Source organism: Sphaerodactylus townsendi, linkage group LG06, assembly GCF_021028975.2.
Source record: "Sphaerodactylus townsendi isolate TG3544 linkage group LG06, MPM_Stown_v2.3, whole genome shotgun sequence".
Lineage (NCBI taxonomy): Eukaryota > Metazoa > Chordata > Lepidosauria > Squamata > Sphaerodactylidae > Sphaerodactylus > Sphaerodactylus townsendi.
Genome location: NC_059430.1, coordinates 21010136 through 21023042, shown reverse-complemented (window position 1 = coordinate 21023042; position 12907 = coordinate 21010136). Strand labels below are relative to the sequence as shown.

Sequence of the window (12907 nt, the reverse complement as noted above, 5' to 3'; positions counted from 1 at the left end):
AGGAAAATCAATACAGTGGGTGGAATGCTTCCTGGGAAATTTATCAGACCTATTGAAATCCTTTTTTCATCCCTCAAAATTCCTAGGATATTGATCCCTCCTAAAGAACCTTAAGCTCTGTCACAGAATATTTTTTCAGATAGTTTTCTTTTCTTTTGTTTTGACTTTTCAAAAATATACATTTATTAATCATTTCAATCATAACAATAAACTCATTAAATTCTATACAATCAAATCAGCATTTCATAATATACAATATGTAAAGGTAATACTTATATGATCTATGCATATGAATATATAAATTATAATTGCATTAGCCTGAACAGATTTGAAACAAAGATCAAAAGAAGGAGCTATCTTTCTATTTAAAAAACAGACAAAAACAAGAAACACCAAGTCTTATACAATAAGTCCAATATTCCATAAAAGGTATACTTTGTAAATGTTGTCAACATTTCACAAACCAATTATATTCCCTTATTTATTTAAATATTTTACTAACAAGCCCCAAGTTTTATTAAGTTTTTCAGGATTGTTTTCTTCATTTTTCCAGAAGTCCCAGTCTTGTCCAATCTGCGACATTCTGGCAGGATGTTATTTTAGTTTCCCATTCTTTCACTTTAGGAATGTCAAGCATTGAATTTCTACACATTTTTGCTAGGTCCTCTATTTTTTTTTTCCGCGAAAGATTGTTACACTAAATAGAGGAATAAATTAATATTATTAATTATTACTTTGTTGCTGGTCATCCCTAGAAGAATCGTTTCAGGACGCCTTGCTATTTGTGTGTGAAATATTTGATCTAAAATGTCAAGGCCAATATTAAAAGGCCAATATTATTAGAAGAGTGGAACAGATGCTGGGAAAGACATAACAAGTTCACCCTAGCTATCAATTTAAAGGAAAACTTTATAAAAATGTTTCATAGATGGTGCTACACCCCTGCTAAACTAGCCAAATTTAACAGGACTGATGAAAATAAATGTTGGAAAAGCAAAAAGAAAGTGGGCTCCTTCATCCACATGTGGTGGGAATGTCGTCAAATACGAACCTTTTGGGATAAGATAATTGACATTTTAGATAAAATATTTCAGATAGTTTTCTCAGTCGTTAAAAGTTGAAACTGAAAATAGCAACCCATTGCATCTCTGTTTACGCAAGATATTTGGCTCTCGTTTTGGTGACCTGCATTACTAACCTGCAGTAACAGCCCTAAACCTTTTGCATGTTCTTCATAAAGTATACTTCTTACACTTTGCAAAGTCTTAAATCATTTCACACATAGCTAGCTTAGGCTTAGCACTAAGAAAAGCTTGGAGTACAATGGAAGGCACTGTGCTGTGGACAGGAATTGTTTGGAGCGCCATGGCTCCATAATGCTTACAGATTACATTACAGTTTATTCCACTGCATGCCAGGGAATGCCAGCTGCTATCTTCAAGGAATGTACATAAGTTAGGGAACGCAGAGAACCTGCACCCAGAGGTGGGATCCAACCAGTTCTCACCACTTCTCTAGAAGTGGTTACTAATTTTTTCTGAGTGCCGAGAAGGGGTTACTAAAGCAACCTCCCTGCCCAATAGGGACTAGAGGTGCGTGTGTGCGGTGGTGCCACTGTTTGAATCCCACCACCATCGGAACCTGTTATTAAAATTTTTGGGTCCCACCACTGCCTGCACCCCATCGCCAACTGGTCTGCAGCAGAAACCAGCTGGCCTGCCAGTCCTTCCACAAGATAACAAGATCCCTTTAAGCTCTGTAGAAATGTTCTGATGCATTATTTTAGGACGGAGAAGAAACAGCTAGAAAGAAATCCACTGGATACGTTACTAGAATGATTCCTGTCATTTTATTTATTTACTAGCATTCCTGGCCACGTGTTGCTGTGGCTGAGTCTGGTGAAGTGGAAAAGGAAGAAAAGGGGAAGCAAACGGTTCGAACATGTGTCATTGCACAATGATTGCCAGGGAGGGGAGAGGCAAGGGGCCCCTCGCTCCCCTCCCTCTCTCCCGTTCCCTTGCATAGCAACCCTGCAGGTCCCTCCCTAATGTTCCCCTTCCTCTGCTAGGGTGGGTGGGCCATGTCCATGTGGCTGGACCTGTCCGTTTCACTCCCTTCCCTTGCAGGAGAATTATCTAGCTTAAAACACGCTGGGAGGCACGAGCTACGTTGTGTTCAAATTTCAGACCGTTTGGTCCAGCAAACCCCTAGACCCTCCCTCACCTTCCCCTTCCTCCACTAGGGTGGGCGAGCCATGTGCAGATAGCCCACCCCATCCCTTTCACTCCATAAGGCAATGGTTTTCAAGGAAGGCATGGTTGGTTCCCTTGTATCAGAGGGTGTTGCTTTGATGGCCAGCAGATGGCGCTGTTGTGGAACAGAACTGTGGTTCCAAGAGTCACAGGTGTAGCATGTACACAATAACTGGCACAGTTGTGACATGCACACAACAGGAGGTGTGGAAGCAGTATGAAAACCTGGCCGCACGTGAATGTGACGTTGTGTGAAAATTTCAAAGCAATTGGTCCAGTAGTTTGGGAGATTATCTGTCGGCAGAAAAAAGAACTGATAAGATTTTTATATATATAGATTTAGGAAATTCAAATGCTGCCTCTGCACAGCCCTGTTTGAGATATCTCAGAAAGTAAAAAACAACACAACTAGACCCGGGATTTTTGAAAAGACTCGCTTGTTTAGCGATTTTCAAAAAAAGCCTGGTTTGGGGGAAATAACATGGGGAAGACTCATTTTGGGGGCAAGATCTGTGTAAAGTCCCCCCCCCCAACAGGTTTTTTAGCATCCTACACCTGTGTTCATTGGTCTTTGCAGAAGAGGCCTAAAAGACCAATACTTCTTGATTATCCTAACAATAAATTAATGATGGTGGTTTGAATTTTAAGAGCAGCAGCATCTCTACTGGCAGCAACTGAGTCAGGGAATTGGAGAAATGAACTCAGACCCTGACTGCTGTGCTGTGCTTAAGATTGGCCTGGCAGCCATTCCAGTTGCCAACTGCCGCCGTCTGGCATATCACTTCAGATTCTGCAATGGTTGCTTAGCAGCCAGGGCCATCTGGCTGGGGTCTCTGCATATGTCACAACCTTCCTTGAGTCGCCCAGAAGCTCCTGTGGTTTTCCACTGATCAGCTGGGGCCTCGTTCTGCTCCACGCTCGAGTCGGAGGCTTTCTAACTCATAGAAACCCCACTGGCCTTCAACTGCTCCTGCCAAATTGGTCTTTCCGTGCCAGGCCTGCCAAGAGTTTCAAGCTGTTTTTAATTCTGTGACCTTATTCCAGCTGCCCCTTAACTTTGAAGGGAAAAAAAGTCAGACCAACTGAAGCATTGCCAGGATGTCTCTTGCCCCTTTTCTTTCAAGCAGCACAAATCTCAGTGCTGAGGTAGAAGGCAGCATCAGACAAGGAATGTGTCTATACTAAGACTGCACTAGAATGGTTAGGACCCTCGGGCCACTGACAGGAGATGGAATTTAGGGGAACCAGACAGTGGTGGGATCCAAAAATTTTAGTAACAGGTTCCCATGGTGGTGGGATTCAAACTGTGGTGTAGCACCAATGGGGCTGGGTGGGGCACAAGGGGACGGGGCATTCCGGGGGCGGGGCATTCCTGGGTGGGACTGTGGCAAGGACGGAGCTGCTGCTCCGGTCCTTGGGCGGGAAACGAATGCACACAGGCGCAGGCTGCCACGCACACCGGTGCACCTCCTGCTAGACTGCTTCAAGTTCTGTGCACTACTGCTGAGAGGAGGGGCGTAACTAGGCAAAAATCACGTGGCAAAATCACCAATTAGCAACCCCCTCTCAGCACACACAAATAATTAGTAACCTACAATCGGGAACCTGTGAGAACCTGCTGGATCTCACCTCTGGTACCAGATGCAGGAGGTGAAACTTCTAGAGATTTGGGGATGGAGCCTGAGGTACAAGGCCATAGAGTCCAACCTCTGAAGCAGCCATTTTCTCCAGGGCAGATCTCTATAATCTTCAGATGAGCAGGAATTCTGGGGATCCCCAGGTCCCATATAACTGTAATGACTAGGACTAGTGTACTAGATAACAATTGATAATGAAACCATCGCCAGTCCTACTGTTACTATCATCAACACACACACAACAACAACACTCCTGTGTTGAGCTACACCATTTAGTCAGTGAAGTGAAAAAGTAATAAAGGTGCCTTAATAATCTGTTGTTGTTGTTGTTGTTGTTGTTGTTGTTGTTGTTGTTGTTAATTAAATTTATATACCGCACACCCCCAGAGGGCTCTGGGCGGTGTACAACATAAAATAACATAACATAACAAGAATCCTCTACGAATGGATAATGCTGCACCTGATTGTGTCCTGAAGTCTGCACCTTGAGAATGGTTAAGCAAGCTGCGTTAATGTGATACTGAATTATCCATTCGCAGAGGATTATTTACATCTACCGAAGAAGTAATTTATGAAAACGCTTTTGTTATCGCAAACGGCGTTATAGAATGACCTTCTGTGGAATACTTCGTAACAAGCTAACAAACAAACCTCGAGGATTCTGAAAAGTGCAATAAAAAAACTGAATTTAAGAAAGGATACTGAAAGCTACCACTTGCTCCCATTCTAGATCCCATTCACCAAACTCGGAACATGTGAGCATCTATGACTTACCTATACCCAGGACATACCTATGACAAAATTTGTCTTTGCAGATGACTGCCCAAACTGCTGCTCAATATATTTTGGCTTGTAGGTCACCATGCCGATTAAGGAATTGAACTGGATAACGCTGGAGCAGAGATACAAAAAGTAAACTGGATTTCCAAAGAGGCTCTTAAGGGACGGCAAAAAATCTGAAAAGCAAAACAGTGCTTCGTATTAACAAAGAGACTTGAAGTCAACACCGAGAGAGGTGTTTACATGCTAAACAGACTTTCTAAGTTGCTTCCACATTGGGAGTTCTGTTCTGATTTGTCACTCCTTTTGCTATAACCCTTTGCCCTCATCCCGCAATTCCTCAATAAACTTGACATAAATCCACCATACCTACATCCAAGTAGCATAAATTGCTCAAGGGTGTAACTACACTTTAGAATCACAAGTTGAGACAGTTCCAAGGTCTGGACTGAAATTCCAATCCAAACCTTACTTGCATAAATAAACAAACCACATCAACTGACCTTTGACCATTTCAAGAATCTTGACTTGCTCTTGATAGCCTATATGGTGGTCTCTGCTATCGTCCGTAATGAATTTGGATTGCTCAGAGGAAGTGCTGGAATCTTTTCGGGGCTCCAGTCTCGGAAGATCCTTTGGTAAGAACCAAAAAGGGATGGCAGCAACCACGCTGATGATGCCTGCTATTAAATAGCCAAGCCACCAAGCTCCTACCCACTGAGAGTCCTTGTGAGTTATTGTTATACTCTCTGCAGAAGGTGGGGGGGGAAAGATGTCAGAGTCACCCGTCATCAACAGGAATGATGTCAGAGATTCTCAGCCATCCTGTGGCTCAAAGTGTTCTCTTTTCAATTTATACTGTAGCCTGATCCAAATAATTGAAAATTCTACTGCACTTGATCTTGCACAAAGCATCTTAATTGCACAGGAGCTGTGCTGTTGTGTTACAGTATGGATAAGGTCTAAACGTGTGGCCTATATGTGGAAAAATTAGGGGCACAAAAGGTTGTTAGCAGCAGTGGCATAGTGAGTAAGAGCAGGTGCATTCTAATCTGGAGGAACCGGATTTGATTCCCTGCTCTGCTGCTTGAGCTGTGGAGGCTTATCTGGGGAATTCAGATTAGCCTGTGCACTCTACACATGCCAGCTGGGTGACCGTGGGCTAATCTCAGTTTCTCGTAGCTCCCTCAGCCCCACCCACCTCACAGGGTGTTTGTTGTGAGGGGGGAAGGGAAAGGAGACTGTAAGCCCCTTTGAGTCTCCTACAGGAGAGAAAGGGGGATGTAAATCCAAAATCTTCCTCCTCCTCCTCCTCCTCCTTTTCTAGCAAATGCCAGGAGATAGTTTGGGTGGTGTCTGTGGAGGGTGCAGTTTGGGAGTGATGTCATTTTCTTTGTACCCCTCCAGAAATTCTCCCAATCTCTATGTTTTTTATCATAGCAAAAGAAACTTCTAGAGTGTCACCCAGAAGTGATGTTGCTTCTGGTTGGAGGGGTTATAGTCTGTGATATCATTTCCAGGTGACTCTCTAGGAATTTCCCCAATCTTTGTGGTCATTACCCTAGACAGTGGGGAAAATTCACAGAATGTCAGCATCAAGGCTGTTTCCGTTTCATTTTTTCAACCACTAACATTAGCACAGGTGGGAAACATGAGGTAGGAAGTTGCCTGCTGCCCAGAGGCAAATGCCAGCCCTAGAAACACACAATGCAATTGTAGAGCCCATGTACATTGGGGGCATGCATGTAAGACCCCATGAACATGGGTAACCGAATTTGGGTAAATGGAGTGTAGAAGAAAAGAAGAGTTTGGATTTATAACTTGCTTTTCTCAACCAGAAGTTTGTAAGCAGCTTACAAACTCTTTCCCTTTCTCTCCCCAAAGCAAACACCTTGTAGGTAGAAGGGGCTGAAAGAGTTTGGAGAGAACTGTGACTAGCCCAAGGTCACTATAGGAGGCTTCATGTGAAGGAATGGGGAAACAAATCCAGTTCACCAGATTAAAGTCAGCCACATGTAGAGGAATTGAACCTAGTGCTCCAGATTAGAGTCTGCCACTCTTGTGGAGGACCGCGGAGTCAAACCCGGTTCTCCAGATTAGAGTCCACCAGTCTTAACCACTACACATCATTTATACCCCACCTTTCTGCACTCATAAGGGCAACCAAGGAGGCTAACACATTAAAAACCTCGTAAAATCACTCTTAAAAAACTATTAAAACTGGCAAAAAATGTATCTTTAAAACAATTAAAACTGGAGCTAAAATATCTATGAAAAACAATTAAAATTGGTCAGGAAGGAGGGATCACTGAGGGAATGCCAAACAAACCCAAAACAGTTTTCATCAGCTGGTGAAAGTTGGAAACAGAAGTTGGATGAGTTTCCCTACAGAGAGAATTCCACAGTTTTGGTGCCACAACCGAGAAGGCCCCCTCCCAAGTTGCCTCAGAAGTTGACTGCGGTGGTTAGCTCATAAGGGGTGTGTGTGGCTTCAGGTATGCAGGTCCAAAACCATATTGGGCTTTAAAGATCAATATATGCCATTTATTTTCTAGAATTTGTTCACAGTTCACATGAACAGATACTGTACAGATGGAAATCAGTCACTCCAGTGATTTTTAGGCGTACAGAGCCTATGTATGATGGAAGCAGTAGATACAAAAGAAGTTACAGATACAAAATCACACTTAAAACTGGTTAAGACTCACCCATGTCTACAAAACCGATGTCTACATACAGCTTGGCACACAAGGACCCTAAAAGGAAGCCAAATATGGGACCTATAATTGCAACTGTCTGCACACAACCTGTTAAAGGGAGAAAGACAGAGTAGCTTGTCAAATTGCAAGTGGTAATTTTCTCATGCTAAATTAAGAAAGCATCGCAGGGTGATTGATTGACGAGAACGACCAATTTTTCATGAGCTGTACCCCAATTCTGAAGTCCTGCACCCAAGAACATATTTATGAAGGACTATTTCACAAGAGCAACCTGCTTATTATTTCTGTATATTTTGTGGTTGATCATAATCCTTTTGCCCCCAAAAAAGCTCAAAGGAAGAATCCAGTGTGAAAGTACTAAACTGGAACTCATTAAGAGGATCCACTCTATCTGCTCTCAAGATTTTGACAGAGATTTGGGATTACGAACTCACTAATGATGAGGGGGGCTGCCTCAGCTGGTGAGTCTACAGAAGTTCAGCAAGTGAAATAAAAGGTGAAGAATTATCTAGTGGCAGAGGGAGAAAGAGGGGATTTATGTGCAGAAGGGCCGAAGAGACCAATTTTTGGCCGTCATGGCAAGTAGTCATCTCTCTACAGAAGGTTACTGGTTTTGCAAGGAGAGATACCCCATTTGTGTTCTTCATTGAAAGACAAAAGATGTTTTTCCACTTTCAAAAGGTGGTATAAAAACTAATTAGACTAACGTAATAAAATAACAATAAACCAGGGATCTGCAACCCGTGGCTCCAGAGCCACATGCGGCTCTTTCAGCCTTATATTGCGGCTCTGCATGGCCTAGAGGTCGGGGGGTAGCATCGGAGTGTCCCTCCAGCCCTCCAGAGCATCTGGAAGGAAAGGTGAGTGGAGGGGCCAAACCAGAGGCGGCTCTATGTGGAACTGCCTCTCCGGCTTGGTAGATCTTCGGGGCCATGGAAAACGGGTCCAAATGGCTCTTTGGGTGGAAAAGGTTGGCGACCCCTGCAATAAACCATAGGGAGGGGCTGTGAGTAGAGCATTTGAGCATAGGTTTCACATGCAGAAGGCACCAGGTTCATGCTCTAGCATCTCCAGTTAAAATGGACAGGTGATGTGGAGGAGCTCCACCAGAGTCCCCGGAGAGTCAGACCAGAGAATACTTGACAGAACAAGGTGTGATTTAGAATAACACATTGTGGTTGATTCCCCACTGCAGAGTCGACTAGATTCGACTAGATTCGACCTGAAAAGGAACTGATCTAGGTCGACTCCATTGTTACTCCACACAGCAGCTGAGTTCGTCCCACCAGAGCTGAGCTTAGAGGGCGGAATCACCTCAGCGCCTCTTCTGCTCTTTGTTCCCAATTGGCTGTCGTGTTACCATGGGAACGTGAACGTGCGTCTGTTTTTTTTTTTACATAATGGCAACTTAGCCGCAAATCAGTGCTCTATGTAGCTAAAAACAGCGTGTAAACTTCTGGTGTTTATATGTATGGCCATTGCTTCATATACAAGAAGGATTTTTTTTTAAAGGGTGCGCTTTTCCCCGCTGCGAGTCTTTCGTTCTGAGCATGCCCAAAACACTGAACTGTGATTGGCTGACCGGAGGGAACAGTTCCTCGATGATTCCCCACTTTACCGGCTTCGACCTGAGTTCGACCTAGGTTCGCTGAAAAAGTTGTACCTCCCTGATGGAGTCGGAATTTGACAGTTTGAGGGGGTGAAGCTGGGACAGAACCGTGTCGAACTCAGCGGCTGTGGGGAATACCTAAGTCAAACCTAGGTTGAACCTAGGTCAAACCTGCCAGTGGGGAATCGACCTGTGTTCAAGACAGATCATGACGGTTAGCTGTGTTAGTCTGCCTGTAGCCGTAGAAAAGAGTGAAAGCCAAGTATCACCTTAAAGACTTCCAAAATTTCTGGCAGAGTATGAGCTTTCATGAATCACAATTCACTTCTTCAGATACAGTGCGTTCAAAACAGATATAGAAAGATTATGCATTTTCTTTTTCAAAAGATTATTGTACCAATGTAAAAGGCTGCGCTCTCTTCTGTGGCATAATCATCAATGTAGGCAATCCCCAGTGGCTGAATTGGTGTTTCTCCAATGCCACGAAGCAGATTCCCCAGCAAAACATAGATCCACATGGAAGTTCCAGCTTCCTTTTCACACCCTGCATACGCAAGGAGACAGAGGATGAATATTCTTGCTTACATAACGAGAACATTGCTTAAGACCATCGTATCTAGGGTGGGGAAAGGAGGGATGTGTCCTGGGTACCACTCTTCCTCAAGGGGTGCCACACTGACTTCACAGCCTCTGGGAGCAATTACCCCCCACCCCCACCCCCAAACTCCATATGGAATTTGGGGGCAAGCACACAGTTGTGAACACTGAACCTGGTCAGTGCTCAGCTAGGTTCCCCAAGTCCAATGCTGAGTTTGGTTGTTTGATGCTTCAAGCCTGCATTTTATAACTCAGCTTAGCCAGGCTGAACCCAGCACCCAACTGAGCACTCAGCCTGACCTGTTCTAGCTTTATACTGTGGGCTTTCCCCCCAAGCTCCACCTCTTGTCAGGTGAAGATTGGGGGTGCAGCCAGAAAAAGAAGAGTTGGATTTATACCCCCCTTTCTCTCTGGGCAGCAGGCAACTTCCTACCTCATGCTTCCCACCTGTGCTAATGTTAGTGGTTGGAAAAAATGAAATGGAAACTGCCTTGATGCGGACATTCTGTGAATTTTCCCCACTGTCTAGGGTAATGACCACAAAGGTTGGGGAAATTCCCAGAGAGTCATCTGGAAGTGATATCACAGACTACAACCCCTCCAACCAGAAGCAACATCACTTCTGCGTGACACTCTAGAAGTTTCTTTTGCTATGATAAAGAACATAGAGATTGGGAGAATTTCTGGAGGGGTACAAAGAAGATGACATCACTCCCAAACTCCACCCTCCCCAGACACCACCCAAACAATCTCCTGGCATTTGCTAGAAGAGGAGGAGGAGGAGGAGGAGGAGGAGGAGGAAGAGTTTGGATTTATATCCCCCCTTTCTCCCCTGTAGGAGACTCAAAGGGGCTTACAGTCTCCTTTCCCTTCCCCCCTCACAACAAACACCCTGTGAGGTGGGTGGGGCTGAGAGAGCTCCGAAGAACTGTGACTAGCCCAAGGTCACCCAGCTGGCATGTGTGGGAGTGCACAAGCTAATCTGAATTCCCCAGATAAGCCTCCACAGCTCAGGCGGCAGAGCGGGGAATCAAACCCGGTTCCTCCAGATTAGAGCACGCCTGCTCTTAACCTCTACGCCACTGCTGGGTTCAGCCTGGCTGGGTCAAGTTCTAATTTGCAGTTAAAGCTCAACCCAGCCAGCTGAGTCACCTCAGCATCGAACTAAGCACTCAGTCTGACTGCCTCCAGCTTTATACTGCTGGCTCTGCCCCAGAGGTGGGATCCAGCAAGTACTCACAGGTTCCCGAGAGTAGGTTACTAATTATTTGTGTGTGCCGAGAGGGGGTTACTAATTGGTGATTTTGCCACGTGATTTTTGCCTTAGTTACGCCCCTCCTCTCAGCAGTAGCGCACAGAACTTGAAGCAGTCTAGCAGGAGGTGCACCGGCATGCGTGGCAGCCTGCGCCTGCGTGCATTTGTTTCCCGCCCAAGGACCGGCGCAGCGGCTGCGTCCTTGCCACAGCCCCACCCAGGAATGTCCCGCCCTGGAATGCCCGGCCACGTCCCCATTGTGCCCCGCCCAGCCCCATTGGCGCTACGCCATAGTTTGAATCCCACCACCATGGCAACCTGTTACTAAAATTTTTGGATCCCACCACTGTTCTGCCCCCCATCTTCACCTGGTCAGAAGTGCAGCTTGGGGGGTGAAGCCGACAATATAAAGCTGGTCAGACCCACTGCTCAATTTGACGCAGCCTGGCTGTGTCAAGCTTTAAACTGCAGGTTTGAAGCCTGCAGTTTGAAGCTCAACCCATTCCAGCCCAGAGTCAACCCATTCAGGCCCCTGAACCTCACATGGAGTTTGGGTGTAGGGTAACCTTGTAGTTCTTGCCCTGGGTCATTTTTCAGCACTTTTTCAGCAGACACACCCCTGTTAACACATGCCTGTCCTTTTCCACTGAGAGACACAGAAGCTAAGTAAAACAGGACACAAGAAGAACCGCTAAATGTGATATTCTTGCGGCTTACAAAAATGAAGAGGAACAAACGATTCTTACCTGCATGCATTTTGCCCTGAGATCTTTCCAAGACCGAGACTGTTATTTGATTTTGATCCTGCAGACATGGGGAGATGCTGACAGTTGAATTGGAGGAGGAAGAAAATATCTCATACCTATAGCTGTGTGGAAACCAACAGTTCCTTTACCAGAATTTGTGCTACTCAAATGTGGGGAAAATACAGATTCAACTCAGTGCAGAGTCCTTGAGTCAACAACATCATGAAAATGTCAGCCATTTGCCCCCCAGCATTTGATACTCTAGCCACTGCACAATGGTTCCATTTAAGGTGTTGGACTTGATGGCCCTTGAGGTCCAACTCTGTGAGTCGAGGTCACCTAAGAAGTTACTTGTGTTGGTGCAATAAGGAGGGCGCAGAGGGTCAGAGGAGTGTAAAGAATCAGTGGCAGTCATCACCCCTTGGGCTCTGCCACGGCAGTGAAGTCAAACCAAGCCCAAATGGACCCAGCTCGATAACGAAAGTTCAGGTGACAGGCTCACATGGAACACGTGAACGTATGAAGTTGCTTCATGCAGAGGCCCTTCCTGCACAAACCTTTTAAAACTTTCTGAGGCAGGAGATAAAACATTTCCCCCATGGAGTTCCACCTTGTTTTTACCCCCAGACATTTTATTTCCAGCCTCAAAATGTTTTAAATGGATTCGCCTATGAAACGATTCTCCAGTTGAAACGTTTTGAAAACAACTTGGCCTAATCTTTGGAGCAGCAGAAAACAAACTGCCAGCAGGCCAGGTTGGCATTTGGGGTTCGTGGGGGGGGGGGGACGGGACAGGAGAGTGGCAGCGGTCCAGCTGAGGAGCAGAAGAGTAGGCACTCAGGTTCCATTGATCCACCAGGCCAGCTCGGCGTTTGGGGTTGATGGGAGGTAGGGGAAGGAACCGGGACAGTTGCAACAGGCCCAGCAGGAAGGACAGCTTTCCGGCACTCTGACTTGAGAGAGGCATGGCTGGGGGAGGAGCTGACTTTAGTCGGTTCCCTCCTGGCCGTTCGCTACCTTATGCTGGCGGCAGCTGGTATATACTTAAGCCACTGAAAAGACAACGTAAGTCTATATAGTCTTCTTGGCAGCAGTAGGCCTTTCTCTTTTCAAGCCTCCCTACATTGCTGAGAAGCTGCCTGGCCGTTTGGATGGGGCCATATGCTGTGAGCTGCTCCGAGCCCACTCCAACAAGAGAGAACAGGGTATTAAATCAAATACATACATACATACATACATACATACATACATACATACATACATACATACATACATACATACAGTTCCGCAGGGCCTGTAAAACTGTGTTGT

The 12907-nt window shown here is 45.4% G+C and overlaps 1 protein-coding gene across 1 annotated transcript in view; it reads right to left on the bottom strand.

Moving 5' to 3' along the window:
- The window catches only part of LOC125435782 (solute carrier organic anion transporter family member 1C1-like), a 37873-nt gene that overhangs the window by 12872 nt on the left and 12094 nt on the right, over nt 1-12907 (bottom strand). The window contains exons 5-9 of the mRNA XM_048502162.1: nt 11597-11718; nt 9396-9542; nt 7378-7476; nt 5173-5418; nt 4681-4845 (exon numbers count right to left, since the gene is read on the bottom strand). Of these exons, the coding sequence (XP_048358119.1) occupies nt 4681-4845; nt 5173-5418; nt 7378-7476; nt 9396-9542; nt 11597-11718 (779 nt within the window). The remainder of the gene's footprint in view (nt 1-4680; nt 4846-5172; nt 5419-7377; nt 7477-9395; nt 9543-11596; nt 11719-12907) is intronic.